This window comes from Cebus imitator, unplaced genomic scaffold (genome assembly GCF_001604975.1).
Source record: "Cebus imitator isolate Cc_AM_T3 unplaced genomic scaffold, Cebus_imitator-1.0 Scaffold444, whole genome shotgun sequence".
NCBI lineage: Eukaryota > Metazoa > Chordata > Mammalia > Primates > Cebidae > Cebus > Cebus imitator.
The window spans coordinates 2,108,244-2,135,758 of NW_016107759.1; the positions used below are offsets into that span (position 1 = coordinate 2,108,244).

General features: G+C 60.1%; 4 protein-coding genes across 9 annotated transcripts in view; all 4 read right to left on the reverse strand.

The window, feature by feature from the left end:
• The window catches only part of TBC1D24 (TBC1 domain family member 24), a 29,958-nt gene extending 26,210 nt beyond the window's left edge, over positions 1–3,748 (reverse strand). For 3 of the 4 annotated variants that reach the window (XM_017511231.2, XM_037732345.1, XM_017511225.2), the window contains exon 1: positions 3,672–3,748. The gene's annotated coding sequence lies outside the window, so the exon portion shown is untranslated. Of the gene's footprint in view, positions 1–1,204; positions 1,306–3,671 lie in introns of all 4 variants that reach the window. The other variant, XM_037732346.1, reaches the window with a different exon arrangement.
• Positions 3,749–3,883: 135 nt separating this feature from the next.
• NTN3 (netrin 3) lies at positions 3,884–7,517 on the reverse strand. Of its 2 annotated transcripts, XM_017511232.2 has the most exons (6): positions 6,157–7,517; positions 5,897–6,085; positions 5,652–5,801; positions 5,466–5,516; positions 5,266–5,340; positions 3,884–5,026 (listed from the first exon to the last, which is right to left on the reverse strand). In XM_017511232.2, the coding sequence occupies exons 1-6, from the start codon at positions 7,079–7,081 to the stop codon at positions 4,677–4,679; spliced, it is 1,740 nt and encodes a 579-aa protein (XP_017366721.1). In that variant the 5' UTR covers positions 7,082–7,517; the 3' UTR covers positions 3,884–4,676. The 2 variants fall into 2 exon arrangements, with proteins under 2 accessions (XP_017366721.1, XP_037588257.1); XM_037732329.1 differs by having other exon boundaries at positions 5,466–5,801.
• Positions 7,518–12,981: 5,464 nt separating this feature from the next.
• TEDC2 (tubulin epsilon and delta complex 2) lies at positions 12,982–17,367 on the reverse strand. The gene is made up of 10 exons (XM_017510998.2): positions 17,283–17,367; positions 17,074–17,172; positions 16,763–16,833; positions 16,234–16,642; positions 15,670–15,723; positions 15,235–15,325; positions 14,950–15,061; positions 14,747–14,848; positions 13,560–13,750; positions 12,982–13,238 (listed from the first exon to the last, which is right to left on the reverse strand). The coding sequence occupies exons 1-10, from the start codon at positions 17,306–17,308 to the stop codon at positions 13,092–13,094; spliced, it is 1,302 nt and encodes a 433-aa protein (XP_017366487.1). The 5' UTR covers positions 17,309–17,367; the 3' UTR covers positions 12,982–13,091.
• Positions 17,368–20,140: 2,773 nt separating this feature from the next.
• Positions 20,141–27,515, reverse strand: part of CCNF (cyclin F) — a 29,299-nt gene continuing 21,924 nt past the window's right edge. For both annotated transcript variants that reach the window (XM_017510997.2, XM_017510995.2), the window contains 4 exons: positions 24,586–24,685; positions 24,358–24,485; positions 22,374–22,543; positions 20,141–21,354 (listed from right to left, as the gene is read on the reverse strand). In XM_017510997.2, coding sequence (XP_017366486.1) covers positions 20,897–21,354; positions 22,374–22,543; positions 24,358–24,485; positions 24,586–24,685 — 856 coding nt within the window. In that variant the 3' untranslated portion in view covers positions 20,141–20,896. The remainder of the gene's footprint in view (positions 21,355–22,373; positions 22,544–24,357; positions 24,486–24,585; positions 24,686–27,515) is intronic.

The following is a 27,515-nucleotide window of genomic DNA, read 5'->3' on the forward strand; positions in this document are numbered from 1 at the left end:
AAAAAAAAAAAAAAAAAGAAAAGAAAAGAAAGGAAAAAAGTCTGTAGTTCCAGCTATTTGGAAGGCCCTGTAAAAGAAAAGAAAGGAAAAAAGTCTGTAGTTCCAGCTATTTGGAAGGCCCTGTCTCAAAAACAAAAAACAAAAAAAGAAAGAAAGAAAATTAAAAGCCCACTACCCTCCCACATTCCCCTGAAAGGCAATGGGTTACTGACTGACTTTCTGTTACCTTAATGACTCTGTTTTCGGAATTTATTAGGAGCCTACAGAGTTCAGGGTTCTATCTTGTTTTTCTCACTCTACACATTCTCCTGGGAAGACCCAGCCCAACTGCCAGCTTAGACGCCACATAGCATCCCAAAAATGCTCTCTAGCCTGGTACATTCTCCTTGGCTGCAGGCCAGAACACAAGTGCTTACTGCCCAGACGTCTCACAGTAACCTCATCAGCATCTCCACACGGTGCCAGCCTGCTCCCTCCCTTCACATTCTGCACGGGGTGTGGCACCGCCAGCCGCTCAATCCTGGAACATCCCCTCCTTCCTCCCTGGCTCTCCCCATCCTGCAGCCACTTGTCCCAGAGTCTTGCTCTCTTTTTCCTTTTGACACAGAGTTGTCCAGGCTGGAGTGCAGTGGCCCAATCACAGTTCACTGAGCCTGCAACTCCTGGATTCAGACGATCCTCCCGTTTCAGCCTCTCAGAGTGTGGGCTTGCAGGTGTGAACCCCCGTGCCCAGCTGAGTCTTCCTCTTTTCTGTGCTGACATCTCTCTGGGTGTGCCATGACAGTCCCTCAACTGGCCTTGGCCTCTATGCAGCCCTTCACCTCCCTGGCCACCTCTGATCCAGTCACTCACAAACCCAAGATCTTCGGAGGCTTCATGGCACTCAGAGTGAAATTCATACTCCCAGGCTGTCACTCAAGGCTTTTCCCAGCCTGCGGTCAGCCTAGCTTACTCACTTCACCCCATCCACCTGGGGCCACCATTGCCCCTCTCCCAAGACTTGGTGGGCAGGAACCACACCCAATACTTTATATACACTGTCCCTTTGTGGGAAGGTGCTTTCCCTCACTTGCTCTTGCCACCCCGATCATCCTTCAAAATGAAGCTCAAGCCCATCTCAGAGCTCCACCTCCACCATAATCCAGCTGGACGCCAGGCCTCTGCACCCACTGAAGGTTCTGTCCACCTGTGTGGGAGGTTCTACCTTGTGTTGATTCTCCTCTCTCCTCACTGCAATATAAGTTCAAGGGCTGAGACCAACTCTTACTCAACACCGAATCCACAGAACGCACAGCATGGTGCCTCCTATGAAGTATGAATTCAATAAATGCACTTTTGTTTTGGTTTTCAGAGGCAGGGTCTCACTATGTTGCCCTGTCACAATCACAGCCCACTGCATTCTTGAGCTTCCCGAGTAGCTGGGACCACAGGTGCATGCCACTATACTTGGTGAATTTTTTATAGAGACGAGACCTCTCTATGTTCCCCAGGGTGGTCTCGAACTCCTGGGCTCATGTGATCCTCCTGCCTCAGCCTCCCAAAGCGCTGGGATTACAGGCATGAACCACTGCTCCTGGCTTAGTAAATCCATGTTGAAAGAAAGGATGCAGAAAATCATCGAATAAGTTGGTCCTCAGTAAAAAGCCTGAGGTTTTGTTTTTCTGATATTATCTCCAATTGAAAGGCAATGTTTGAAACAGCCACTGAAGTTGCTGCTTTGAGTTGAAAAGGACTTCTTTTTTCCATTTACAGAGTTGTCATAACAGAAAACATATGCTCTGACTGGTAAAACATTGAACAGGGTAAATGTTAAGTGCTTTTTTTATAATCTGCTTCATCGTCCTTATGTACTTTAAACCAGAAACCATCTAAAGGCAAACATTTAATATGTTTTTTGAGCTTGGCTCAATCTGTAGTTAATTAAGAGCAACACAGCATGCCCAAGGTCACTCGAGCCTGCTGGACAGCCCTGGCAGGTGTGGTCAGCAAGAGCTAGCAAGGCTATCCCGCAGGTGACTTTACAGACCCTGGGTGGCCAAACTGATTGTTGTTATGAAAACCCTGCCTAGATTACTTCTGCATCCCCAGAAGGTCACCCTCAATCCAGTGGAAAGCAACTGCAATAGTTATCATTCCGACAAAGGACCTTGATCCAGTTCAACCATTCTGTAGAGAGAACCTCTGGCCCCCCCGTGGCCATGCTTGGGGGAAGCAGAGATGAACAGTGTGGCTCCAGCCCTGTTCACAGGGAAAGACAGGCTTCTAAGCAGAGCACACACTCCCCAATAAGTACTCCATGTAAAGCCTTTATCTGAGTGTTCAGATTAGATGAGGATCAACGCTCAGAATAAAAGGAAGCGCACGCAGGGGTCATGCCACGGGCCAGGAACAGGAACTGTAAAATCTTCCATATGATTTCTTGATCTTTTCTTATCTGGATTGGTTTTGCCCAGTCTGTGTTCCTTAAAATGTAAAGTACCTGACTGTGTGTCTTTACCACAACTGAGCAAACATCCACAGGTGCCTACTGTGTGCTGTGGACGGAGCCCTGGCCCTTAGGCAGAGGAAAGGCCACACACGTCATCCACGGGTGCCTACTGTGCGCTGAGGACAGAACGTGAAGACGGAGCCCAGGCCCTCAGGTGGAGGAAACAGCACACAGGTGCCAAATAATGGGACGGTTCCTTCTGCACATTGCCTGGAAATCACCTGCTGACTCCAGAGCAAACACAGCAAAACAGGGAAATATCACCCGCTAGTGCTTCCATAAGCTGACACCCCCTTTCCGGAATAAGCTGCTGGGGAAACACAGTGACACTGGCTTCACGACCTAACCAACCTGCAACCAACCTAACAGTTGCACCTGCACCTCCACACAAACCAGGTGGCTTTTAGACAACCTTTGGCCTTTCATGTCACCCCCCCGCAAGCAGTAACCCGGGAGGCCCACAGCGGGTTTCCGAGCCTGGCCAGTTTCCGCACGGGGCCACCAAAGAAAGCCTGTGGCCAGGCCGCGGGGACCCCCGCCTGGAGGGGGCGGGAGCAGATGCGGCCCAGCGCAGGTGGGGCCGGCTCTCCCCTCTGCTGTGCCGGCTCAGGGCTGGGGGTCCCCGGCTTCCACCTCCCAGGGCTCGGAGCACCCAGCGGGGCGCACCACTGGACCGGCCGGGGACAGGCGGACCCCCAGCAGGGTGGGCGGTGGGGGGTGTGTCATCCGGGGTGGGGCGGGGCCCAGGGCCGCTGCAGGTCCACAGGGCGGGTCTCATCAGAATCTGTGGCAATCTCACCCGGCCCCGAAGAGGATTTCCGACCCTGCGGAGACGGAAAGCGCCCCAAGGAAAGACTGACACAGAGCTGGCTCTTGCCAACGACACCCTGCCCTGGGCCGGGACGCGGGCGACAGCAGCCGGGCGGGGTTCGGGCCTCGCGCCCAGGGGCTCCCGCTCCTGCGCCCCCCCCACCCCCGAGGACCAGCCGCAGCTGCAGCGCCCGGCACTGCCGGGCTCCGGAGCCCCCAACCCCGCGTGGCTGGGCATCCCCGCCTCGGACGGGACCCGCAGCCCATCCCCCACGCTCCTGCCCCCAGCACGCGTCGGCCGCGGTGACAGCGGGGACCCGGCCCGGCCGGGCCACCCGGCCGCGCGCCCCCCGCACGCCCCCAGCGCACCCACCTCCGCGCGCCGCTGTCTCCTCAGCTCGCCGCGGCCGGGCTCTCTGCGCACGCGCGCGCGCGGCCCCGCCCCCGCCAAGCTCGCGCGCAGTGCTCACCCCGGAGCGCCGGCGGGTCTCCGGCCGGCCGGGCTCTGGGCATGCGCGCCGGCGGCTGGCTGCGGCTGCGGCGGAAGCAGGCGCCGGCCGGGGACCGGTCCGGTGCAGAGGGGCGGCGGCTGCAGTGTGGTCCCAGGGGGCGAGCCAAGCGGGGCGGGAGGGTGGCAGGGCCCCGCCTAGGGCATCGGGGGCTCGGACAGCCACCTGTCGGAGTCTCCGCCCGGCCGGGTCACGCGTGGATCTGGAACCGCGTGGGCGCGACGTCCAGCCCCGAGCCGGGGGAGAAGGGCCGGAAGGGAGTCCTGGGACAGGCCCTGAGCAGGGGAGACGCGGCAGAGAGAGGGACGGCCGGACGGAGCCCGCAGATGGGGACATAGCCGGCCAAGAAAGATGCGAGACCCGGCGGCAGACGCCCAGCCTGCAGGGGCCGAGGCCGCCGCCCGCGCGGGGCTGCAGCAGGCAGGAGACGCCCTGTCCCCCCAAGGGGGCTCCAAGGCGCCTGCAGTGGCCACAGTCTTTGGGGAGGTTAGCGCGCTCCCTGGCGGGTCGCCGCCCGGGTCGGGGTGCATCACCGAGGCCCGGGGGATGATCTGAGACCCCCGAGAGGGCCTGGCATCACGACGGGTTCACAGCCTTCGGGGTATCACAGTGCCCCTGGTACAGGGCCGACGGCCGGGTGGGGGGAGACCATGGCGCCGTATCACCCGCCTCGGTGCGGGGCGGGCTGTCGCTGCGCCGGTCACATCCGCCGGGGCCAGACGGGAGGTATCGAGGGAGCTGCCGGAGGGGCGGGGCGGTGGCCCAGGTGGCGACAAGCACGATGCGAGCAAGGAATCCTCGGCAGGCGAAGGCACAGGGTGAACGTGCTCCTGGATGTGGGGCAGCGCCCGCCCCTCCCGCCCGCGGGCTCAGGCCGTGCCGCAGCGCCCCCGCCGCTCGCGCCGCTGTAGCCTCCGCAGGCGCCGCGTCCACGCGTCCCTCCAGGGCAGCACTAGGCTTCCGCGGGCGGCGCTGAGCCCGGGACCCCGGCCCCCTGCGCCCCCGGCCGCGGCTCCAGGCCCGCCCCCCAGCAGCAGGTAGCGGCGGCCTGGGAGGAGGCGCGGGCAGCCGCAGGCCGCGTCCCCCGCGGGCACCCACAACGCGCTGCTCCCGCGCCGCGCGCGCTCCTCTCCGCTCCGGAACACGGCGAGCACCGCCACTGGGAAGCGCGTCCACGCGCCGCGCGCCTCGCCGCGCGCGCCCACCGCCACCTGCACCGCTGCGGGAAGAGCGAGAGGGGGCGGGGTCAGGAGGGGGCTGCCCGCGCCGGGTGGGGCGGGAGGACGCGGGAGGACAGTGGGGGCTGAAGGGGCGGGGCCGCTGCCCGTCGGGGACCTGAGAGATGGGGATGGGCCTTGGGGCCCAGCAACGGTCAAGGTGTTCCAAGGTGATGTTGGTCGAGGGGAGGCGCGGAGAGGAGGAAGGTGGAAGGTCCGCGAGAGGCCTGACGGCGCCTACCGTAGTCCTTCCTGCAGAACTTCTTCAGGCTGATGCGGTAGCTGCCACGGGCAGGTTTGCAGTGCGAGTCACAGTCTGGACAGAGGGTGGGAGGCTGGGACAGACTCCCATTCCCCCTTTCCCCACCCTTCTCTCCCGGAACCCAGAGCCCCCTCCCCTAGAGTCATGCCTGTCTGGGGCCTTGTCCTGTGTCCACTCACCCTGGGGCTGCGCAGGGCTGCTGTCCTCAGTGGGTCCAGGAATAGGGGTCTCTGCGGAGAAGGAGGGAGAATGGCCTGCGATGGAGGGGCAGAGAGATCTGCAGGGCTCCAGGAACAAACTGGGGACAACAGCAGGAAGCTGGGGTGACTCTGGCTTGGTGGCTGAGGCAGGGCAGGCACACTCACTAACACAGGGCGCCACTGGGGAGCGGCTCTGCTGGAAGCCAGGGGCGCAGCGATTGCAGGTGAGGCCGGTGACGCCGTCCTTGCAGGGACACTGGCCTGTGGTCTGGTTGCAGGTCTTGCCAGCAGCACCAACGGGGTGACAGTCGCAGGCTGAGGACAGAGGTGGAAGGGCCTGGTCAGAAGCCTGTCTGGGTATCTGGGAAGTCAGAGGCTGAGGGCCTGCAGGTGGCCGGTGGCAGGCTCACCCCTGCAAACCCGACGGTCACTCAGGGCGCGGCCAGGGTCTCGATAGAAGCCCTCCCGGCAGTAGTGGCAGTGGCGGCCGGCGGTGTTGTGCCGGCAGTTGAGGCAGACACCCCCGCTGCGGCGGCCGGACAGTCGGTACAGCTCCATGTTGAAGCGGCAGCGGCGGGCGTGGCCGTTGCAGGAGCAAGCTGCAGGGAGGGATGGGTCAGGGGCAGGCTGGCTGGGTCCAAGGTCCCCAGGCCACCCTCCAAGGCCTCACCGAGGCAGGCGTGGGGTTCCCGGGCTGTGGCCCGCTGCCATGGCCTGTCGCAGTAGAAGGGCTTACAGCGGCCGCAGTCGGGGCCCTCGGTGCCGTGCCGACAGTCGCAGATCAGGTGGCCCTGCGCGTCCAGCAGGCACCGTGAGGCATGTCCATTGCACTTGCAGCGCCCGCCCACCTGGAGGTCGGTGGCTGCATAGGAGTAAGAGAGGGCCTCCGAGTCCCTGGGGTTGCCCACCGCACTAGGCCTTGTGAGTACTATGCGGATGTCGGTGGCAGTCACCCAGTCTTGGAGCACTGGACTGCTGTCCAGGTCGAGGCCTGGTGGGCTGCTGTCCTGCACGCTGAAGGCCAGAAGGCCGCTGCCATCAGGCTGGGCCTGGGGTGCCGGGAAGCACAGGGCCTCAGGCCCTGGACCAGCTGGGCCAATAGCAGGGGCAGGCAGGCGGCCATAGTCCAGGCCACAGTGAGAGGAGAAGAAGCCCAGCGGGGCCCAGCTGCGGCCATGGTCCTGCGACTTGAGCAGGGCCACGGAGGCTGGGGGAGCTGAGCAGAAGCGCAGGCTCACGAAGACCAGCTCGAAAGCCTTGCCGAGTGGCACCGTGAGAGTCACGTTGAGAGGTGCCCGAGGCAGCGACTCTGAACGCCAGCACAGAGGGCTGGCCGTGCCCCCTGCGGAGGTCAGGAGAGCGGGGGGGTGTGCCCGTCGCGGGTCGGAGGCGTCGCAGGCCCGAGTGGCCGGCCGCCCGCACGTGCTGGACGCCAGCACCTCGCGGCCCAGGGCGGCGTTCACCAGGCCCGGCACGCAGCTCCGGGGAGCGCCCCCCTCATCGTGGCAGGGGTCGGCGGGCGCCGGCGGTCCCGGGCTCAGGGCGGCGGAGAGAGTACCTGCCGTTAGCAGCAGCTCCCAGGGCCAGCCGGGCATGGCCGGAGCCACCACGGGTCAGCCAGCGGCCGGGCCCCAAGACGCTGCCCTCGGGGAGAAGGAGCCCCCTCCGCAGCTCTGCCCGCCAGGCCCCGCAATGCCGAGGAACAGAGCCCCCAGGCGGCCCCAGCCGGGCCCAGAGGTAGGAGCCGCGGCGGGCACGCCCCGGGCCCTGCGCAGCAGCGGGGATGTTGGCGCGTCCTCCCGCTGGGCCTGGAGTGATGACAGGCGTCGTCCCCGCTCCCGGTGCCTCCGCCCGCGGAGGCCCCACCCGCCGCCCGCCGGTCGCACTCACCCACCGAGGGCCGGGAGGAGTGGGTCTCCCGGCCTCCCGGGAAGGGCCGTGGGCGGGCGGGGCCTGCGGTGCACTGGCCGACGCCTCCTCCCGGCTGCAGCCAGGGCGAAAGAGCTGTGCCAGGAGGGGGTGGGGGGCGCAGCAGGCGCAAGCACGGGCCCAGCCAGGGGCGGGGCTGCTCGGGTCGGGAAGCAGGGAGGGAAGGGGAGGGGGCCTCATCGGCGGAGCTGGAATCAGAAGCAGATTCAGACGCGGGCTGGGCCAGCGGGGAAGGGGGCTGGGAGGCCCGGGAGCCAGGGGAGGGGCCGGGGAGCCAGGAATGCGCTGGCGGGAGGGGTCTGGAGGGGGCGGCTCAGCCTTCGCAGCCCGTGGGGGACCACCCAGCAGGGTCCTGGGCCCACAGCCAGGCCTTGACTGCTCCTGGGGTTGTGCCACGTGCTGGGCGGGGGTCTGGGCCACCTCCTTCCTGAAGCCCATCAGGCAGGCAAGGCCCTGGGTCTGACAGCAGAGACTCTGGATGCTCCCTGGGTAGGGAAACCAGGTAACCACCGGTTGAAGGGTTATCCCCAAAGCAGCATCTACTCGAGTAGAAAGAACCCGGGATTGGGGTCAGGTCTGATTTTGAATCCAAACTGCTCCATTTCTGGCTGCATGGATTGGGCTCCTGTTCCCTCATCGGCCAGACGCCTTTTACTCAGCATGTGCTCTGGAGCTGTTGGAGTTGGCCCGAAGTGGTATCTATGAGGCCCAAGTCAGGAGCTGCACAGACTGGAGTGTCTCCTGCCTGTGTTGAGGAAGGAGGGCACCCCCTTGGGCCTGAGCTGGGCTAAGACACGAGGCCAGCCACCCCTGCACAGGCCAGACTCTGATCCCAATGCTCCCTGGGTCTGCAAGTTTCTAATAACATCTCTGCCATGGGTTCAGCTGGCAGGGAGGACATGGAAGCTGAGGGTGTGATGGGGTGGCTTCTTGGGGTTCAGGGACGTGGTTAGCTGTTGAAGACCCCTCTGCAGGGACAGAGAGTAGGGTTCAATCATAGGAAGGGACTGGTAGCAACCCTGAGCCCACTGGCCCACGTCGAAACAAGTTTGGGCAGGGAACCTGAGGCAGAAGCCCAGGTGGGTGGCCTGGGGACTAGTGGGGGATGGGGCAGCTGTGCCTGGGAGCGACGCCAGCAGAGGGTCCAGGGACAGCTCTGGTCAGAGAAATGTCCTTCTCTCCTACTTTTAGGTCCTGGACAGAGGAGGCCCAACATTCCAGGGAGGGGCCAGGAAGAAGTTCCCTGCAGGGTCCACCTCGAGGCCTGCATGCCCTGTTTCACATGGAAGACCAGGCCCTGCAGATGGTGCAGGGGCCACGTGGGTGGACCCTGGACACAGCCAGAGATACACAAGGACAACAGGAAGAGGACGGAGAGGCAGGAGCCTCGCACTTTTTGGGAGAGGAGAGGCAGGAGGACACAGAAGCCTCCTGGGGGAAACTGAAGGACCAGAGGAGAGAGCAGGAGGGCCTGCTTGTGGAGGGGAGGAACAGGAAGACGGTGATGGGGCACCTGGCTTGACTCCTGGAACACCTGACACTGGCTGGTGCCCACCTTCTCCGGGCCACATGTCTGCATATGACAGCCACAGATGCAGGGATGGGGCCACGGGAGCACTGAGCAGAGAGGACTGAGGGGCTCTCTCTCTCTGCCACAGGCCCCTGCCCCTCAGCTTCCTGATAAAGAGAATGGGAATCGTATCCTTTACAAGGTGAAGGACCTGAGTCTGACAGGGCTCACGCTCTGCTCTGTGGGTCAAGCTTAGAGCCTGAAACTTCCCCACCGCCCTCTTCAAGGTTCTTCTGGCTCCCAACCCCCACCCCCTGCCACCCCACCGTAATGGTGGGAGGAACTGTGTGCGGGGAGCAGGGGGGTGAGATCATCACTCTGGGACAGTAGAGAGAAAAGCCCAGGCCTGACACAGGGGTTCCACTGTCCAGAGACAAGCCTCTGGAGAAACTCAAGCTGTCTCTGGACATCAGGGCCATGGGGCCAGATCAGGGCCATTGCCAGACTGGCCGCCAGCCAGGCTGCAGGAGGGACAGCGACCAGCAGCCTCTTCTACCTTCGTCAGAGGGGCTGGCTTTGTCTCCAGCTCAGCCACCCTGTGAGCTGGGACTGGGGTCTGCAGAACGACTGGTGGCTTCTGGGCGGGCAGAAAGTCGGTGCCTGGAGCTCAGCCCTGCTGCAATTGTTCATCTGGGCCAGCGCGGTGGGAGGCCTTGAGGGCCATTGTGTCACCAGCTTCCCAGGGAGGAGGCTGCTGGCCACAGGGCCTCTCCATAGGAACAGACCTCTGCACACGTTTTCCGCCCCCACCCCCAGCCCTCGCAGACGGTGTTTGGGAGTTAGCGGGGGCCTCCTCACAGCCCCCAAGCGGGACTTACTGCTCTCTAGGGACCCAGCCACCTGTCCCAGTCCCTGCCTGGGGCCTCACACCTCTCACTTCTCCACTGGCCCTGCCCCCTCATGGCACCTTCCCAACAAAGACGCTCCGCCTCCCCTCCCCCCACCTGCAACTCAGGCCGCAGAGCCCCACCCCTCCCCCTGAGAGCGGCAGCTCTGGCTTTGAGGCACAGGCTGGGGAGAAGACATAGATGGGCTAGACAGTCCCAGGCGTCAGGGAGCTGAGGGTCTTTCTTGTAAGATGCCCATTGATCCAGTAATTCCTCGCCTAGCCCAGAACCTGCTGTCCCCCAACAAATGCCTGCAAGCCACCACATGTTCAACTATTGCACAAACATTTATTGAGTGCCTATTATGCCGCAGGGGCTTACAACCGAGCTCCGAAGGCAGCCCCCAGGAGCCGACACAGCAGGCTCCCAGTGGCGGGTTGTGTGGCCGAGCCCGCAGCCCGCTGCCCTCCACCCAGCACCCTCGCGCCAGGCCGTCCCCGAGCCGCGCAGGCCCCGTCCCGCCGCCGCCCAGCTCTGCGGTCGCGCCAGCTCTGCGTGCCAAGCCAAAAAGCTGAAATGCGACGTTGGACGGAGGGAGGAGGAGGAGGGAGGGAAACGGCCGGTGGCCTCCTCTGCCCAAAGGGTTCCAGAAGTAACGGTTTGGGGCGGGGGGGAGTAGGAGGTGGCCTCTGCGACTGCGCTTGGCACTGCGCCCGCCCCGCCGCGGCGAGGTCGGAGAGAGGGGCGCCCGGCTCGCGGTGACTTCGATGGATGGGGGCCTCGCCGGGGGCTCAGGACGCCCTCGGCTCCCTGCGCCCGATCCTTCGCCGCCGCCAAGCGTGCCAGCACAGGAAGGCGGCGGTCAGGAGCCCGAGGCCCGCACTGAGCGCGGCCAGCGACGAGCCCCGGGCCAGGTCCAGGCGGGGCCCCCGCAGCGAGAAGGTGATGGCTGTGGCGGCTGCACCAGCCAGCGCAGCCACTGCACCGAACGGCAGGACGCAGCAGGGCCACGAGCCCCCGCCGGTGGCCAAAAGAAGGGCGCGTAGGGGCCCGGCCCGGAGGGCGAGGCGGGCGCCGGGGGCGGAGGCTCGGGAGCGCTCATGCCGCCTACGCGGTGGCCGCGCTCGGTGGGTGGTGTGGACGCCCCGCACAGCCCCAGTGGCGTTCCGGGCCCGCCACGTCAGAGCCCATTGGCTGCAGAGGCGGTGACGCCAGCCCGGACGCCCGGGAGTTCCTGCTGCCTCCAGGTTTTGGAGGGGAATCGCGGTGGGTGGGCGTTAGTCGGAGGATGTTTCTTTCCCGCCCTGGACCCCTATGTCAGGGCCTCCTCAGGGCCCCCACAAAGCTATCCCAGCCACCTCCCTGCTCCAGGAAGCCACCGTGCCCTGGGTTGGCCCCGGGATAGGTGGATCATCAGGGCCTGGCCAGGGTGGAGGGGGACAGCGCCCCTGCCCTCCTGGGGCACATATCCAGTAGACATGGGGGATAAACCAAGTCAGCCAGTGAAATAAGGCTGGGTAGAGTCCACCTTGCTGTGGAAACCCATGGAGTGTACAGTTGCAGTGTGATGAGGGCTTCCAGTGAGTCAGTGGCTCCTGCAGACTGGGGTGCCCAGGAGTAGCCTGAAGGCAGCAGTGGGGTGGCTGGGAGGGGCAAGGCTGGCCGACCTGATCAAGGAGTGTGACACTGGGGCTGCTGCCAGGCTGCTGGGGGCAGGGGGTGGAGCTGCTGTCTCTGGAGGTTCCCCCTCAATGCAATAATGACCATTGTTTTTGGTTTCCTATCTTGGTCTCTGTCATCTGGTCCCCAGCAGCCCTCACCTTGGGAGCATGTTTCTGACTTGTTGGACTGTCAGGCCCTTTACAAGCAGAACCTCCAGCTACAGGCCAAGAGGCCACCTCGGAGCCACAGCACTGTCACCCAGGTCATCCCTGTATACCTGTGATGCTTCATCAGGCTCTCAGAAGACCCAGCTCTCTGGGTGCCACCCACCTCCTGTCCTGCTGCCCTGTCCATGGGGGCACCTCCGGGAAGGGGCTGGTCATCTTCCCTGCCGCAGGTCCCTGCCCACAGTTGGGCATGGTGGAGCTCTGAGCTGTCTACCCAGAGCACCTGACCCCAGTCCCAAAATGCATGGGATGCCCCAGGCCCTCAGTGCACATTCCTTTAAAGAATGCTAGGGTCACTGGCCATGGCCAATGCCACAGCCCGGTGGCCAGCATTTTTTCTGAAACGGCATCTTGCTCTGTTGCCCAGGCTGGAGTACGGTGGTGCAATCTCAGCTCACTGCAACCTCTGCCTCCAAGGTTCAAATGATTCTCCTGCCTCAGCCTCTTGCCTAGCTGGGACTGCAGGTACCTGCCCCTGCACCCAGCCAATTTTTGTATTTTCACTACAGATGGGGTTTCACCATGTTGGCCAGGCTGCTCATGAACTCCTCACCTCAGGTGATCTGCCCATCTCAGCTTCCCAAAGTGCAGGGATTACAGGCGTGAGCCACGGCACCTGACCCACTTATAATCTTGATGAATACACTTGGTATGTTCTTTTTCAGCGTGGCATACCAGTGATATAACTTGATAAGTAAAAGCAAAAACAAGTGCCTATCAAGTCTCACCTGGTGTGATTTAAATACATACACTGTCAGCAGGGCGTGGTGGCTCATGCACACAGCATGCTGGGAGGATACATGAGATGGAAGGTTTGAAAGCAGCCTGCCCAACATGGTGAAACCCCATCAATACAAAAAAAAAAAAAAAAAAGCCAGGTGTGCTGGCAGGAGCCCGTAATCCCAGCCACTTGGGAGCCTCAGGCAAGAGAATCACCTGAACCTGGGAGGCAGAGGTTGTGGTGAGCTGAGACCACGCCACTACACTCTAGCCTGGGTGACAGAGTGAGACTGTCTCAAAAAAATCAATCAATACAAATGCTTTCTAAAGTAGCTTTAATATCACACAAGCGGCTCTTTGGTTTATAGTGAGAAAACAGAGGGAGCCAAGAAAGGCTCCCTGCTGGCCGCTGGACTCCAGGAGGCTCGGGAAGGCTGAACGCCAGCCCTGACCAGCAGCTTAGTTGTCCTGAGAAGAGCCAATGAGGCCACCCCATCCACTTCACCAGGTTTCCCAGGGATGTTACAGGCATCTCTGGGTCCCAGAGCACAGCGCCAGGGAAAACATCCCCAATCCTCTTCTGAAGAGGGCTGAGGGGACATTCCCTGGCAGGCCAGCACCCAAGTGGTCCTGAGGCCTGGGAGGCGGGCGGGGGCAGCACAGGAAAGGCTCAGTCCACAGGGTCATCTCTAAGGACGGTGAGGATACGTGCGCCTCCCTCACAGAGCAGGCTGTGCGCAGCCCGGCAAAGGGTCAGCCAGGGTGGCCCCTGCAGCTGTGTGGCCCTTACCACAGGGAGGAGTTCAGTCATCAGGACCTGGGGCAGGGCAGGGCCAAGGTCTCAGGGCCACCTAGGTGCAGGGCAATCCCAGGACAGGCTTCGAGGCCCCCATGCTCTAGCCCCTCTCCTTCTGAGCTCCCACGCTCCGTCCTGCTGTCCCTAGCCCAGTCTGACCAGTGCATTTCCCAACCCACACACAGACCCCAAGCTCACCCCCATCCTCCTGGGTCCTGGGGAGTGGAGCAGTCCAGCCCCTACCCTTGGGTCCTCCTCCTCTCAAGGCTGTGGACCCCTGTGGCCCACAGCCCCCCTACCCCAGGTACCCTGTTGCCCCCCAACCTCCTCTTCCAGAAGCACCTTTTCCAAGTGGATCTGCTGGTCCAGCATGGCCACTCGAAGCCTGAGGGCTGCCAGGGTCTGCAGCTCCTGGGCGCTGGAGTAGACAAGCAGCTGGGGGCTCCATGCAGGATCTGCTCCACCCCCACAGGATGGCGAGGCTCTGGGGGGCCTCCCCATAGGACATGGTCTTGGTGGCTGTTCTGCTACCGCTGTGTGCACAAGAGAATGTGGCCTTTGGGGTGGCAGCTGAACCCAGGGTCCAGCTTCTCCTGTGGGCCGGCACCTGGCTCTCTGGGCATCTGCACCGCTTGCCCTGCTTTTAGCGGGGAAAGGTGAGCTTCCAGGACAGCCCAGTGCAATATGGTGTGACTGGGGCCGGGACTCACTAGCAGAAGTCCTCTGTGGGGGGCCCTCTGGCTGTGGGGGACTCTCTTTATTGTGTTTAAGCATGACTTTTGTGAGACTGACTTTTCTTTTGACAAATGGCGTATCTTCACTCTTAAAACTTCAAGCAATTAGAAAATACACAGGAGGAAGGAAGCTCTATTGTCCATAAATAACCACCTCTTGTCTACCAGGCCAGTCATCTACCAGGAGCTGATTCTCACACACTACTTTTTCCTTTTTTTTTTTTTGAAGTTGAGTCTCGCTCTGTCACCCAGAGTGTCTCTCTCAGCTCACTGCAACTTCTGCCTCCTGGGTTCAAGCGATTCTCGTCCCTCACTCTCCTGAGTAGCTGGGACTACAGGCATGCACCCCCACACCTGGCAACATTTTTTTGTATTTTCAGTAGAGATGGGGTTTCACCATGTTGGCCAGGCTGGTCTCGAACTCCTGACCTCAATGATCTGCCCACCTCGGCCTCCCAAAGTGCTGGGATTACAGGCGTGAGCCACTGTGCCCGGCCTCACATGCTACTTTTTCAAAAATTGGGTGAATAAGCAACTGCTCAGAGCAGTAAGTGTTCAGGGAGCAGCGAGGTGGGGGAACTGCCCTGAGAAGGAAAGGAAGGCTGGCAGCTCCCACAGGACAACTGGAGAGGACCAAGCACATCGGGGAGTGGCGTGGGAGGGGCGGAAGGGCCCACCAACTTGCTTCTGGTCCTTGGGCTGCTCACCCTTCCCTGAGGCACAGATAAGGCTGGCTACTGGCCCTGTCCCTGGTCCAGACCTCGGTGCAGTAGCAGGATGAGGGTGGTGTCTCACCTGCACGCAGTTCCTGTAGCCTGTGCAGACACTGGCCCACCATGGCCTGCAGCCCCTCCAGCGTGAGCAGGCAGCGGTACTCCTGCATCCAGTCCATGGGGGCTGCAGAAGTCAGGGAGGGCAGGTGGGGTCCAGGGCAGTCTGGAAACCCTCCCTGCACCAGCCATCCACACTCCTCCCGAGACAGGCCCAAGACCACGCACCTGCTGAGAGCTCCTCCCTCATGCGCAGTCTCAGCAGCGTGCAGGCCTTCCAAAGCCGCCCCGTCTCCGCCTCCACCTCCTGAGCGCTGAGCCTGGGCTGGGGCCCACCTGACTGGATGTGGGTCAGGAAAACTTCCTTGTGGCCAAGCCTCTCTGCTCCCACCAACGACCGGGTCTGGGGAGTGGCCCTGGCCATCCCATGCCAGCTCTTCCTGGGCTGTTCTGTAAACTCACCAGGTTCAGAGCCAGAGGCCCCCGGGGCTCCCGTGAGCCCAGCAAGGATACAGCTGTCTGCATGTTCTGGAGGAACTGGGTTTTGGCAGCAGTGGCATCTGTGGAATCACTGGTCTGCATGGAACTGAGCTGGGCCCACAGGCTGAGTGCACACATGGGGCGCCCCAGGAACCACAGAGGGACACGGTTATTCCAGACAGCAAGCTGGGCCTTGGGAGGCAGGCAAGGGCCAGGGTGGGGACCCCAAGCTGGATGTCTGGCTCTGCTGAAGGCCAGGAGGGGCCTCCAGAGGCCACAGGGAACCAAGAGGACACTGACTGGGACATGGGGATAGAGCTGACCAGCTGACAGAGTTTTAATATCACAGTGACCCCACTCAGCAAAGAGAGCAGAGACACCCGCTGGAAAGTCTCTCAAACCAGTCCCCGAGCTGGTGATGCCTCCCGGTTCTCCTCTGCCCCTGCCTAGACGAAGACCTAGCCTCACCTCGCGTTCTGGGAAGCCATCTTCCTGAATGCCGCAGGCAGCCGCAGCAGGTGCCTGTCGGAGAAGCCTGTGTTCAGAGGATCCTTGCTTTGCTCTGGGATCTACAAGTCCCATCTCCTGGTCAGAGCCTAATCAGGGATGAAGCTTCTTGGCCCCTCTCCCATGCCTGACCCCACTAAGGATGAGCCCGCTTGGACAGGCTTACGGGGTGGCCATGGGAGCTGCGAGGTCCAGTGCTGCCCCGGTAGAGAGAAGACGGGGCCCCGTGAGCAAAGCCCATGCCCTCCAGAGCCCACCTGGAGCCTCTGGGCAGATTAAGGGGACAGCCACAGAGGAAGGCAGGACAAGCTCCGGTACTTCCCATCCCGAAGGTACCAACCCGGACACCGTCACACAGCTGCTTCATTCTGCCAGCTTCCAAGCACAAGCCTCAGAGGTGCGCCCCAGGGCTTAATGCCGCTAATGCCATGCCCTCCCTGTCACCCCAAATCCCAGACTCCTTGCTAGCCAGGGTCTGAGCAGGCAGAGACAGAAGTCCCTCCAGTGAAGGTCAGGGAAACCTACCCCTTCTCTTTGAGTGTGAAGGCTTTCGGGGCCTTAGGAGCAGCTGATGGAGCCATTTGCTGGTCCCTGAGGCCCGGTCCAGGCCTGGGGGCCCGAGCTCCTGTCCTGACACGAGTCTTATCCCCCAGTGACAGCAGCTGGCGCTCAGAGTGGCCCTTGGGAGGCACCGTGGTCTGGCAGGAGCCTTTGGTGGGTCTCGTGTCTGAAGCATGGCCACCAGCTTGGCCTGGGGTCTGGGGTGGGGCAAAGGCTATCGCGCCAGGAGGAGCGACAGTGGACCTAGATTTCAGGCTGGGGGCCTTGTCTGTTTCTCCAGCCATAGTGATGCTTCTTCGAACCCGTACAGCCTTCTCCAGTGCCTGGGTCAGAAATTCCAGCTCTTTGAGGTCTTGTGGACTGGGTGCGCATGCTGTGAAAGCCAAGAATTATGCAGTGATCCCTCCTCGCTGTCCCCAGGAGGGTCCGTCACAACTGCACGCTAAAAGGCAGGCCGGAGCAGCACCTGGGGAAGGTGGCGGTGGAGGTTTACCTGGAGACGGGTCCTCTTCATTAGTTTCTGGCCCTGGAGGTGGCTCCGAAGCCCGGGTCTCGGTTGGTTCCCTGCGAAGACATGGGCAGCGGTTGCACAGCCAGGAGGCAGGGCCCAGCTCCTAAAGACCCGAGGGGGCCGCCGGGCCCCGCCGCAGGCCCCCAGCTAGGAGCTTGCAGCGTAAGGGGGTGGCACTGACAACCTGCAGTTCGGAGTGTGCGGCTGGGCCCGACCTCCCAGTCCCGGGGGCTCGCTGCAGGATTGTGAGGGGCCGAGGGAGGTCTGGCCAGGGGGTCCCGGGGTCCGCCTACCAGGCCTGCAGCAGCCGACGACAGACGCGCAGGCTCTGCTCCAGCTGCAGCTGTCGCTCTGCGCAGGCGTCCAGGGCGCCCTGCAGCTCGGCCATCAGCCTGGGGGACGCGCCGGCAGCGCAGCACGTCTGTTAGCGTCGGGCCTCGGGCCCCATGCCTGCCCGCCCGCCCGCTCGCCCGCCCGCTCCCTCCCGCCGCGCGGGCCTCACCTCCGCGAGCAGTCCCGGGGCAGCATGAAGGCGGCGGCGTCTCCTTGCAATTTGCCGCCTCCGAAGAGCCACGCCTCTTCCGGGCGGGAAGGCCGCCCCTTCCCGGCCGGGCTGCCCAATCCTGAACCAGGGTTCGGGGTCCGTCCCTCCCGAAGCTTTCTCTCCCCCATTACGGGCCAGCCTCAAGCCCCGCCCACTCCTGCCCCCTAGGTCTGGTGGGGACTCCGGCTCGGAGCTGGGTCCCGAGGCCGCCAGGGAGGGGTCTGCGGGCGACTCCGGGCTTTTGGTTTGGGTAACTGGGTAGACGGGGGCGCCCTTCTCGCGCTCCTCTTGCAGGGCACCTGTGCAGGTTGTAAGAGCGGCTCCATCTGTTCTTACTCAAAGTGCTCTAACGCAGGGATCAGCCGTCCTGCTGACGCCGGGCCACAGAGCACACAGGGCCAGGCAGGAGGACAGCGTTGCTGGAGATGAAGATGGCGCGTCGGGAGCAGGGATGAGGGAGGAGAAATGTTCACTTTTGGATACGTGACGTGATAGCAGTGGGTAGAGGGGAGGAAGCTCATACCCTGGTGCAGTGGGCCTGGCAAGGTGGCCCCTGGTGGGGTAGGAGGCTCGGGTAGGGACAGGTGAGCCACGGAAAATGGGGCCCATGCAAAATGGGGCCAGGGAGGTGGAGCAGTAGGATAGTGTCACAGAGGCAACACGAGGCAGTGGGCCACAGGCCAAGCACTGCTGAGGCCTAGACAGTGTACACAGCATGGGAGGACAGGGCCTTCAGTGACACAGGGGACGACTACGGGGGAAGTGAGCAGGGCAGCAGGGCTCCACGTAGTTGGAGTTAAGAATAAACAACAGGCCGGGCGTGGTGGCTCAAGCCTGTAATTCAAGCACTTTGGAGGCCAAGGCGGGTGGATCACCTGAGGTCAGGAGTTCAAGACCAGCCTGACCAACATGGTGAAACCCCATCTTAAAAAAAAAAAAAAAGAAAAAAAAAAAAAAAAAAAAAAACAAAAAAAAAAAAAACAAAAATAAAAAAAAAAAAAAAAAAAAAAAAAAAAAAAAAGAATAAACAATAAAGCCAGGTGTGGTGGCTCACTCCTGAAATCCCAGCACTTTGGGAGGCAGAGGTGGGCTTATCACCTGAGGTTGGGAGTTCGAGACTAGCCTGACCAACATGGAGAAACCCCATCTCCACTAAAAATAGAAAAGTTAGCCGGGCGTGATGACGCACACCTGTAATCCCGGCTACTTGGGAGGTTGAGGCAGGAGAATCACTTGAATCTGGGAGGCGGAGGTTGTGGTGAGCAGAGATCACGCCATTGTGCTCCAGCCTGGGCAAGAGGAATAAAACTGTCTCAAAAATAAAGAAAGAAATAAAATAAATAGGGGGCGAAGAAATCCCAAGTGGTAGCTGGAGAGAAGACAGACCTGGAGATGCTGTTTAAAGATGGGACAGGTGAGTCTGTTCCATAGTTGTTAATGGGAAGGTGCCATTGCAGAAGGGCACAGAGTTGTCAGGGAGGTTGGGACGCAGGCAGCTCTGGGCCAGTCCTGGGGATGGGCCCCTCTGTCAGCAGTGGGGAGGCTGCCAGTGGCCCTGCCTCCCTGGAGATTCTCTGAAGGAGGAGGCTGGGAAAGGTTGAGTCAGCACTTGAGATGCAGGAGCCCACCACAGGCAGGCAGTGCCAGGTCCCCCCAGAGTGGTTTCCTCCTACACCATCCAGAGTTGGGATTTTGACAAAAGAGCCCCCAGAAAAGGGGCCGAGGCAGCAAAGGACGTCCATCACTCATCTGCCACTATACTCCTCACATTTAATCCTCACAACACCCCTGTGAGGTAGGTATCATCGCTCCCTCTTACAAATGAGGAAACTTACAAATGAGGCCCACACATGCCCAGGGGCACACAGCCAACAGGACAGGTCTACAGTTCCAACGCTTGGTTTCTTACCCCAAACACGCCCCACCCAGGGTGGCCAGAATTCCCTTCTAGTAGCAAAAAGACAGCTGCCTCAGACACAAACACACAGAAAAGTAGTCACTCACTGAGCATCTCCCAGTCCTGGGTTTCTGGTTCAAGAGCATTTGAGGGCCAAGGTGTGGTGGCTCATGCCTGTAATCCCAGCACTTTGGGAGGCCGAATTGGGGATCACCCGAAGTCAGGAGTTCAAGACCAGCCAGAGCAACATGGTGAAACCTTGACTCTACTAAAAATCCAAAAATTAGCCAGGCATGGTTTGGGTGCCTGTAATCCCAGCTACCCGGGAGGCTGAGGCAGGAGAATCTGGGAAGCAGAGGCTGCAGTGAACTGAGATCACGCCACTGCACTCCAGCCTGGGTGACAAGAGCAAAACTCTGTCTAAAAAGAAAAAAAAAAAAAAAGCATCTGGGGGACACTTCTTACATTTCCAGAGGAAACAGACGAGGATGGCAGCAGGGTGAGTGTGCTGTGGTCAGCCCAGCCCCGGAGACAGGCCACGGTCACCTGGCTGGAGGCAGCAGGCTCCCCAGGCATGGGCTGCTGTCTCCCAGGCTCCCTTTTCATGCGAGACCAGAGTCTCTGTGGCCAGCGGGAAAGGATAGAGCATCTGCCTCCCTCCCATGGGTGCCCAGAGCAGAGCTGCAGCTGGGATCAGCCAGGACATGGCCCCAGACTGCTCTGCTTTTCTGCCTCTCGGTCACCTCAGACGTTACGGAAGACTTCAAGTTTTTTCTAGTTAGCCTCTCTGGGAAAATTCTTTTTGCATAAAGTGTGAGGATGGCATTGAGGGGCTGGAGTAAGATTTTTGTTTTGCAATTAAGCCTAAATAATGGTGGGAATCTTGTTTTTTTAATACCCTCTGTTGTAAGTTTTTCTCGTTTGCATCTTAGAAGAAGAAAATTTAGAAATAAAGACGGGAAAAGAATGGCCCAGAAATTCAGCACAAAGAGAGGTGTTCACATTGACATCATCTGTGGGTCAGACAAATGCCTCTGGGAGAGAGCTCTAAAATGACTAACATGTCGTAGGGAGTGGGCCTGTGGCCAAGGCAGTCCACACAGTGTGCATGGACACAGGCACCCTGGTGACCGAAGCCCTACCCAGAAGGAAGTGGGTCCCCACGCAGGCCGAGGTGGATGAGGGGACACACTGAAGGGACAGTGGTATGCTCTGAGCTGTCAACTCCCCACCGGGGCCCCAAACCAGAGAGACGTGGGCAGGGGCTCGAGTGGTATCTGATTACCCAGGGCACACGTGCTCTGAGTGAAAGCTGTCAGCTCCCGGCACGGGGCTCTGGTGGGGCTGGGAAGATCAGGACACATACAGGCTGAAGTTTCCAGAGACACTGGGACACAGAAAGGACAGAGAGGTGCCCTCCACGCAGTGCGGCTGACTGCTTTGAGGCTAAACTTTCCAAAGAGATGGATCTGAGCTCTTCACCCGCATTTGGACATTCTGATGACTCACATGACTCCCACAGAGAGAGAAATTTGGTGGCCACAAGTCACCCTCTCTGCTCTGTGTGAAGGCCACCGGGGTCTATACAGCAATCCTGTGTTGTGCTCCCACCCCTGGCTGGCAGGCCCCCCCAGTACACATCCACCGCGACACACACGCTGACGCACTCACAGCCTCACAAGCCCCAGTTCATGCCCTCCTCCTCACTGTGCACACATAGATTTTTCCGCTTCACCTGTTGCTGGGGAACACTGCTCTCTGGGGGACGACACTGTAAACATGACTTCCTGGCCTGATGGTGGCAGGGTTGTGTGTGTGAGTCACTGTCTAGAGACAGCACTGAGGTAGATCGGGACAGGACCCCCAAGCTGCCGTCCACAGAGCTTGCGGGACTCGCGGTGCTGACGGAGGAGTACCCTGAGGTTGTGATGTCCTTCCCTGGCTGTTGGCTGGTGTGAAGCGGGGACTCAGGTCCCGGGACTGTAGGGATCTGGGTGTCCAGCGCCAACACCTGTGGGTCCTGGGGCCCCTCGTCCTCTGGGCAAGCCTCCTCATCACTGGATTCCTGGCAGCAATGCTGTTCTGGGTTCAGGTAGACCACGGTGACATCAAGAACTCCACTGGGAGCTGTCACTGCAGGAAGGTTGGTGGAGAGGGAGGTTGTGTCACATCTAAGCATCAGGGGAGACCCCTGCCAGGTCAAGAATCTTCTACCTCGCTATGGACCCCAGTGTTGCCCTCCTGTGGTGAGAAGCCGTGGGTGACAGGGCTCTTCCAAGGTTGGACGGCTGCCCGCCATGAGCCCAACAGTGGAGGTGACAAGCTGGCCATCTACCTCAAGCCAAGTGGATGCAGAAGCAAACAACTGGGAAATCGCCAGGACTCATCCTAACTGGGCTTCTGGCAAGGACCCCTGCGGTCTGCCTGGGGTTTGCACAGGGCACTGATCCCAAAAGGGCAGTGAGGATTGTCATGTACACCACGTGGGCACATCTCAATATTCTAGAAAGAACACCCAGGCCAGAGTGCAGTGGCACGATCATGGCTCACTGTAGCTCCTGCCTCCTGTGCTCAAGAGATCCTCCCGCCTCAGCCTTCTGAGTAGCCACCACACCTGGCTAACTTTTAAATTTTGTCTTGCTATATCACCCAGACCGATCCTGAACTAGCCTCAAGTGATCCTCCTGCCTCAGCCTCTCAAATTGCTGGGATTACAGGCATGAGCCACCACACCTGGCCTAGAAAAATCTTATCATGAGCTCCAGACTGGGCCTCCACCTTCGCAATCCTAGTAAGGTCCTCCCAACACAGAATCAGCAGGAGCTAGATAGGTGTGGCCTAAGTCCTCTGGTCCCTGTGCAGTGGGAGGAGCCCTGAGCTGGGGTGGACAGGTGTGGCTAAGTCCTCTCATCCCTGTGCGGTGGGAAAAGCCCTGAGCTGGGGTGTTTTGGGGGCTCTCCCCTCCTCTCACTCTCCTGGTATCTGGACATGCTCCCCTGTGGGGCAGGAGCCGGCCCCACCCAGCAGGCCCTGCTCTATGCATATCCTCCTTCCTCCCCCAGCACACACACAGGGCCAAGTGTGCGGAGGCCCTCAGTGAGGGCTGCTGTCTGTGCAATGTTCCCTCAAGTGCACCCTAACTGCACACTCACCATCGCCCTCCTTCTCGCCCTCGCTCTCCTGGTCGCCTTCGTAGCCAGAGCAGCAGTCCAGGCTCCAGTCGAGGAAGCTGCCCAGCAGCGTCTCCTCCTGGCTGGACAGCTCTGCAGTAGGGGTGGTGACGAAGCTGCCCCTGTCCTCCTGGAGGCTATTCTCCCGCTTCCTGCAAGGGGGAGACAGCCCAGGCGACCCGGTCATGGGTGGCAGCGCTGGGAGGCTGGGTCCTCCACACCTGCCTCTAACACCTGCATGCCCTGGCCCATCACTGTGTGCTCCCAAAGGGTCTGCTGCGTACAAAATGCCAATGAGGCTAGAACAGGTATAAGCCCTTGAGGCAGGGCCGACATGGATGGCAGCTCGGGTGAACTCAGGCCCCAGGTCTGGGTGTGAACCCTGGCACACCTGGCTCAGCTGTGGGGCCTATGCCAACTACCTGGTTCCCCTTGGAAACCCCTAGGATGATGCCACTCTCCAGTGATTTTTTTTTTTTTTTTTTTGAGGTGGAGTCTTGCTCTGTCACCCAGGCTGGAGTGCAGTGGTGCAATCTTGGCTCACTGCAACCTCTGCCTCCCGGGTTCAAGCGATTCTCCTGCCTCAGCTTCCTCAGTAGGTAGGACTACAGGTGCCCACCATCACACCCAGCTAACTTTTGTATTTTTAGTAGAGATACGGTTTCACCATGATGGTCAGGTTGGTCTTGAGCTCCTGACCTCAAGTGATCCACTCACCTGGGCCTCCCAAAGTGCTGGGATTACAGGGGTGAACTACCACACTTGGCCCCTCTGGTGTTGACTGATAAGGGGCAGGCAGTGCTCAGCCCAGTGCCAGGCAGACTGCATGGAATGGTCTGGCCTTGGGCAGTGCTCACACCCACACCCAGCTGGGGTCAGGTCTTGCCCAGAATGGGGCTGGAGGCCAGAGTGTGAGCCTGAGCCTGAGCCTGGGAAAAGCCACCACACCAGCCAAGTCTTTCCACTTCCTGATCCCAGGGCCTGGTAGGAAGGCAGGGTGGGGAGAGCGACCCCAGCGTCACCCATGAGGGTCTCTCTCAGAAGACTGATGGGGTTGTGAGGGGCCTCTGAGAAGTGGGTTTGACACAGTGAAGCTGAGCACAGGGCCAGGGCCAGGCCCCCTCCTGGAGTAGCAGTGTGTATCTGCATGGACTTTCCTTGTGATGACCCTGCCCCAGGAGAGTCAAGGTGTATGTGAGGAGTGAGATAGGAGGGCCAGGTCTCCTGCCTTCCGTACAATGGAAAGTGCTGTCACGCTTCTCAGGGAGAAAAGTGGCAGCAGCAGGGTCTTCAGCTGCTTCCCCAGGGCTCCCAGAAGTTTAGGGTCTCCTTCCAGGGGCCCACTCCCCACAAAACACTCTTAGAGGCAGTCCTGCCTGGTCCTGTATTGACAGTCACCCAGTGCCTGCCCTTGGGAAGCTCATGGGTGCACGTGGTGCTGAGGAGTCACAGAGGCAGGCCAGCAGCACAGGGATGGCCCTGCTCATCTGGGCTCTGCAGGATAGAGTTTTCCAGATGGGTGAGGTGGAGATGGGAAGTTAACTCCAAGAGGAACAGCCAAGCTACTGAGATAGGAGAGGCAGGTACACAGGTCCACACAGGTGGCGAGGGAAGTGCTGGGGATGGGAATAGGTTACAACTGGAGTGCCGGAGTGACAGTGGCATCGTGGACCAGAGAAGCCTAGGATGCACATGACAGGCACGGGGAGGGCTGGAGCTGGGGCCGGGTTCCCGAATGCTCAAACCATCCATAGGGAGCCCAGTCAGAGCGAGACAACAGCCCCGGAGGAAGGAGACCTGGGCTGGAGACGGTGGAGGTTACGCAGGGGCCCAGGGCCCGATAGCGGGACTCTGTCCCAGGGTGGCTGTCCTGCGATCTGCTGCTCCCCTGACAAGCCTTGAGGGCCTCTCTATATGAGGAAGCGGCACCACTGAGGGAACTGGGCTGGGACGAGAGATAACTAACCGTTTGGTTCTCCGCCCCGAGGGAGAGCTGAGGAAGGCGTGGATCTCTCCTGTGCTGAGGAAGGTTGGGGGGTCGGGACTGTCTTGTGTCACTCCTAATGCTGCACACAACTGGCTGTAGCTTAGCACCTGAGGGGAAGCCAGAGTTAGGGGGCACAGAGACCCCGAGGACAAGGCCCACCCACACCCTGGCACCCCATGAGATGCCCAGGTGTCGGGAGGGAGGCACCTCTTCCTGGCTGATTTCTCCATAGCGTTTGTCCTCAAATCGCTGCTTCACGGCGGTCAGAGAGACTTGCCTGTAATCCTTGGGGGCGTCATCGTGGAAGCTGGAAACAGAGTCACATGGAGTGGACACATGAGGCACTCCCACCCCACTTTTGGCCTCAGTTCGCCCAAGTGAGCAATGAGAATGCAAAATGGTGCGGTCACTCTGGAATCTGACCTGGTAGTTCCCCAAATGGTTAAACGCAGCCACCATAGGACCCAGCAGATTCCCTCTAGGTAGAGACCCAGGAAAAAGGAAAACCTATGTCCACGCGGAAACCTATACTAGAATGTTCATCGCAGGACTGTTGACAAAAGGCAAAAAGTCCACCAGCTGCGGGCTGGATAAACACATGTGGTCCATGCAGAGGCGTTATTATTCAGCCATGAAAGGAACAAAGCATGGACACATGCCACAACATGGACAGACCCACAAACATGACACCCAGGGAAGTAACCCACACACAAAAGGCCACTTGTCCTGTGACTCCATTTATACAAAATGTCCAGAAGGGGAAAATCCGTGGAGAGAAAGTAGACCACTGGGGGTCGTCTAGGGCTAAGGCAGTTTGAGAGAATTGGAGGGTGACAGCTGAGGGGTGTGTTGTCCCTTTTGTGGGTGTGAAAATGTTCTAAATGTGATTGTTGTGATGACAAGCACAACTGTGAATAAACCAAAAGCCCATTAAATCACACAATAAAAGGAGGTTTAGTTTGAAAATAAATATTTCTAATTTATCTGGTTTGGAAAAAAAAAATTAACTTCTTCAGGAAGAAGAGAATAAACACAACCCAGAAACTGCCAGTGTCAGGGGACGATCTGTGCTCCCCGTAAACAATCCACACTGACCCTTCCACTGTCACCCTCATTCCTTGCCCAGAAGGCACAGGGTCTGGGCACTGCAGGAGAAAGCACCATGAGCAGAAGCACACGCCAAAGCCCAGGAGATGGCAGCAGGAGCCCTGTGGCTGCAGTACAACATTGGGGATAAACAGCAGATGGGCCAGCGAAGGGGCTGCTCGGGGCATCGGAACCCCTGGGGAGTTCCAATCTCATCCTGGAAACCAACAGTAAGGCCCTGGGTGGCACACACAGGACTCGTGCAGGGCGGCTGCCACAGTACTCCAGGAGGCCGGGCAGCCACCAAGTATAGCTCCAGCCCCCAGGCTGTGAGTGCAAAAGGAAAGTGCTTTGGCGAGGGTGCAGGGATGGAGAAGCAGCCAAGGCTGGTGGACGGCTCGGCTCCGAGAACAGGGCTTCGTGCACAACACCAGGGCTAGGACAGGCCATTGGCTAAGTCATGCTGGCAGGAGGGTGGCAGGTTGAGGTTGAGATGTGGTCTGAATCCTGGAAGTGGTGAAGTCTCCCAGGAAAGGAGTCTGAGGAGTGGCAGAAAGCCAGAATTCCCTGGCCCCTTTGGGTAGGGGAGAAGAGAGACCACCACCCATGCTGCAAGGTCTAGTTCAGGAAGCCGAGGCCCCCGAGGGAGGGAGGGTCAATGTAATGCTGGCTGGAGAAAAGCCCACCTGGGCCTGGTGTGATGATGTCTGTGGTTTCAGCTACTTGAGAAGCTGACGCGAGACGATCCCTCGAGCCAGGGAGGTCAGGACTGCAGTGAGCTAGGATGGCACCACTGCACTCCAGCCTGGTCCAACTCAAAAAAGGAAAAATAAAGCTCACACCAGCTGAGTCTGCTGGATTTGACTGAGGAAAGGGAGGTCACGCTAGGGAGTGGGGGTGCCGAGAGGTGGGAGGAGCAAGTCTGTGAGCACAGCTGAGGAGGGGAGAGGGAGGTGGCCTGGCCGGTTGCAAACTCAGCCCCATGCGCATCCTCCGTGCCCCTCACTGCCACGATTCCGCTCACGGCCCTGGCCCAGCTGTTCTGCACTGGGCCCTAGCATGGCTGCCCCCTTTGCTTGGGACTCAGATGCTCAGGTGCCCCCAGCCACACTCCGTGCACAGAGCCACAACCGCCCGTGCCACCTGACCTGCACCGGCCTGCTGTTTCTCCTGTCACAACCTGACCTCTGAAGTCTCTGTTGTCCTGGCCTCTCCCCCAGTGCCCCGCCCATGGTGCAGGCTTCATGGACTGCTTGGAACAAACCAATGTGGGCTGAAGGGAAGCTGCCAGGGCAAGTGAAAGGGCTCAGATGTAGTGAGGGCTGGGCCAGGCCCAGCAGACAGTAGGGCAGAGGGGCCAGGGCAGGTAGAGAAGCCCAGCGGGGCTGGGGCAGAGAGAGGGCCACAGCTGGGCATGATGGGGCAAGGGACCCGCCTGCAGGCTCCATCTTCTCAATGAGATGGAGGATCGTTCTATCCCAACAGCTGCATCAGGGAAGAAGCCATTCTCTCAAGGGAAGGGGAGTGAGTATTTTCCCACTGGGGACCACGTGGTCTTTGCTGCACTATGAACTCAGCCACTGCCAGAGCAAGAACAGTTGCAGACGACGTGGAAACCATGAGGGTGGCTGCTTCCAAGAAAACCCCATTCACAAAAGCGACCAGATGCGGCCTGGGGCCACGGTGTGCCAGCACCTGAGCTAGATGACAACCTGTGACACGCGCAAGTTACCACAGGTCAGGGAGATGCCCTCATCTCTTCTAGCATGTTCTGCTGCCTATGCAGCAAGCTTGGGTTGGGAGCAGATGCTCTAAATGTGAAAAAGGTGTGAAAAAAGAAAGGCCTGCAGTTTTTTGTGGGGAGAGACAGAGTCTTACTCTGTCATCTAGGCTGGAGTAGAAGGGTACGATCTTGGCTTACTGCAACCCCCACCTCCCGGGTTCAAACGATTCTTCTGCCTCAGCCTCCCGAGTAGCTGGGATAACAGGCATGTGCCACCACACCCAGCTAATCTTTGTATTTTTAGCAGAGACAGGGTTTCACCATGTTG

What these genes read in the sequence shown, in the direction of transcription:
- NTN3 (XM_037732329.1), bottom strand. Translation starts at nt 7,081, where the DNA reads ATGCCCGGCTGGCCCTGGGAGCTGCTGCTAACGGCAGGTACTCTCTCC. An exon ending in TGACCGTCGGGTTTGCAGGG is followed by an intron (nt 5,802 to 5,896) that starts GTGAGCCTGCCA and finishes CTCTGTCCTCAG; the next exon opens with CCTGCGACTGTCACCCCGTT. An exon ending in CAGCCCTGCGCAGCCCCAGG is followed by an intron (nt 5,341 to 5,465) that starts GTGAGTGGACAC and finishes CCCTCTGTCCAG; the next exon opens with ACTGTGACTCGCACTGCAAA.
- TEDC2 (XM_017510998.2), bottom strand. Translation starts at nt 17,308, where the DNA reads ATGCTGCCCCGGGACTGCTCGCGGAG. An exon ending in TCCAGAACATGCAGACAGCT is followed by an intron (nt 15,062 to 15,234) that starts GTATCCTTGCTG and finishes ACCCACATCCAG; the next exon opens with TCAGGTGGGCCCCAGCCCAG. An exon ending in GCTACAGGAACTGCGTGCAG is followed by an intron (nt 13,751 to 14,746) that starts GTGAGACACCAC and finishes TTGTGCACACAG; the next exon opens with CGGTAGCAGAACAGCCACCA.